At 70.5% G+C, this 1,348-nt stretch overlaps 1 protein-coding gene across 1 annotated transcript in view; it reads left to right on the top strand.

The window, feature by feature from the left end:
* HGFAC (HGF activator) overlaps window positions 1-1,348 on the top strand; it is a 7,799-nt gene that overhangs the window by 1,150 nt on the left and 5,301 nt on the right. Inside the window, exons 3-6 of the mRNA XM_014533451.1 lie at window positions 82-253; window positions 764-886; window positions 1,000-1,131; window positions 1,250-1,345. Of these exons, the coding sequence (XP_014388937.1) occupies window positions 82-253; window positions 764-886; window positions 1,000-1,131; window positions 1,250-1,345 (523 nt within the window). The remainder of the gene's footprint in view (window positions 1-81; window positions 254-763; window positions 887-999; window positions 1,132-1,249; window positions 1,346-1,348) is intronic.

Here is a 1,348-nt window from a genome sequence, read left to right as displayed (position 1 = left end):
GGCCCCTCCCACCCTCCCACCCTCCTGCTCGGACGGGTGACACAGGTGTGGTGAATGGACACATGACTGAATGGGCGTGAGTGCGTGCCTGCAACGCAGAGATCCGCAACCTCGGGGCTGGAGGGGCAGGTCTCTGGTCTGGGCACCCACGTCACCGCACACGTCACCCCCAGGTGTGCCACGACTCACAACTATGACCGTGACCGGGCCTGGGGCTACTGCGCGCAGGGCTCCACGCCCCGGGAGGGCCCAGGTGGGTGCCTGGGGGGGTGTTGGGAGGCCTGAGCCCAGGCCAGGAGGGGGCTGGGCCTGTGTGGGCTGAGCTTGGGGCATCCAGCCAACATGCTGAAGGGGGCGGGGCCCAGGGGACAGGGGCAGGGGAGCCATCAGCCAGGGGACCCCCTCTCTGGGGCCACAGGGTTGCTTTGTCCATTGCTGGGAGCAAGACACCCCCTGGTGGCCAGGCCAGGCCCTGCGGCCACACAGGCCAGCCCTGCCCAGGTGAGGGCCAGTGGGGTCTGCAGGTGCTGGCAGCCCTGCCTATGATGGTCCCAGGTCCCAGGGTGCTGGGAGCAGAGCCAGAGGCCCTGCGTGCCGAGGGGGGCTGTGAGCGGCCTGCATTCCCTCCCAAGACCCCCTCCCAGGACCCCAGAAGGGGCATCTTTAAGGTGGCAGGCCCAACAGAGGCAAGCAGGGGGGGTCACAGAGGGGGAGGACAGACTGCCCGGGCTGAGACCCCTACCCCCCTCCTGCGCGTCCCCAGCGGCTCTGGATCCCTGTGCCTCCAGCCCCTGCCTCAACGGGGGCTCCTGCACCAACACCCAGGACCCCGGCTCCCACCACTGCACCTGCCCTGTGGGCTTCACCGGCAAGGACTGTGGCACGGGTGAGCGGGGCCTGGGGGCCGCGGGGCCTGGGAGGAGGGGCGCCCGCCACATGCAGGGGGGCTGCACGGGGCAGTGGTGTGCCCAGAGCAGGGACACATGGTGTGGTTCCCAGAGAAATGCTTCGACGAGACCCGCTACGAGTACCTGGAGGAGGGCGACAGCTGGGCCCGCGTGCACCAGGGCCGTGTGGAGCAGTGCCAGTGCGCGGGGGGCCGGGTCCAGTGTGAGGACACACGCCACACAGGTACCCCGGCTGGGCGGGGGCAGAGCCTTCCCACGGGCGTCCCGTGCCAGGGGAAGGGACTCCGCTGGGACCACCCATGCGTCCGGCCCCAAGGCCTAGCTTCTGAGCCCTCCCCCAGCTTGCCTGAGCAGCCCGTGCCTGAACGGGGGCACCTGCCACCTGATTGTGGCCACCGGGACCACCGTCTGCGCCTGTGCCCCGGGCCAGGCCGGGAGGC

The sequence above is a fragment of the Myotis brandtii genome, unplaced genomic scaffold (genome assembly GCF_000412655.1).
Source record: "Myotis brandtii unplaced genomic scaffold, ASM41265v1 scaffold986, whole genome shotgun sequence".
NCBI lineage: Eukaryota > Metazoa > Chordata > Mammalia > Chiroptera > Vespertilionidae > Myotis > Myotis brandtii.
This window is presented reverse-complemented; position numbering and strand designations above follow the sequence as displayed.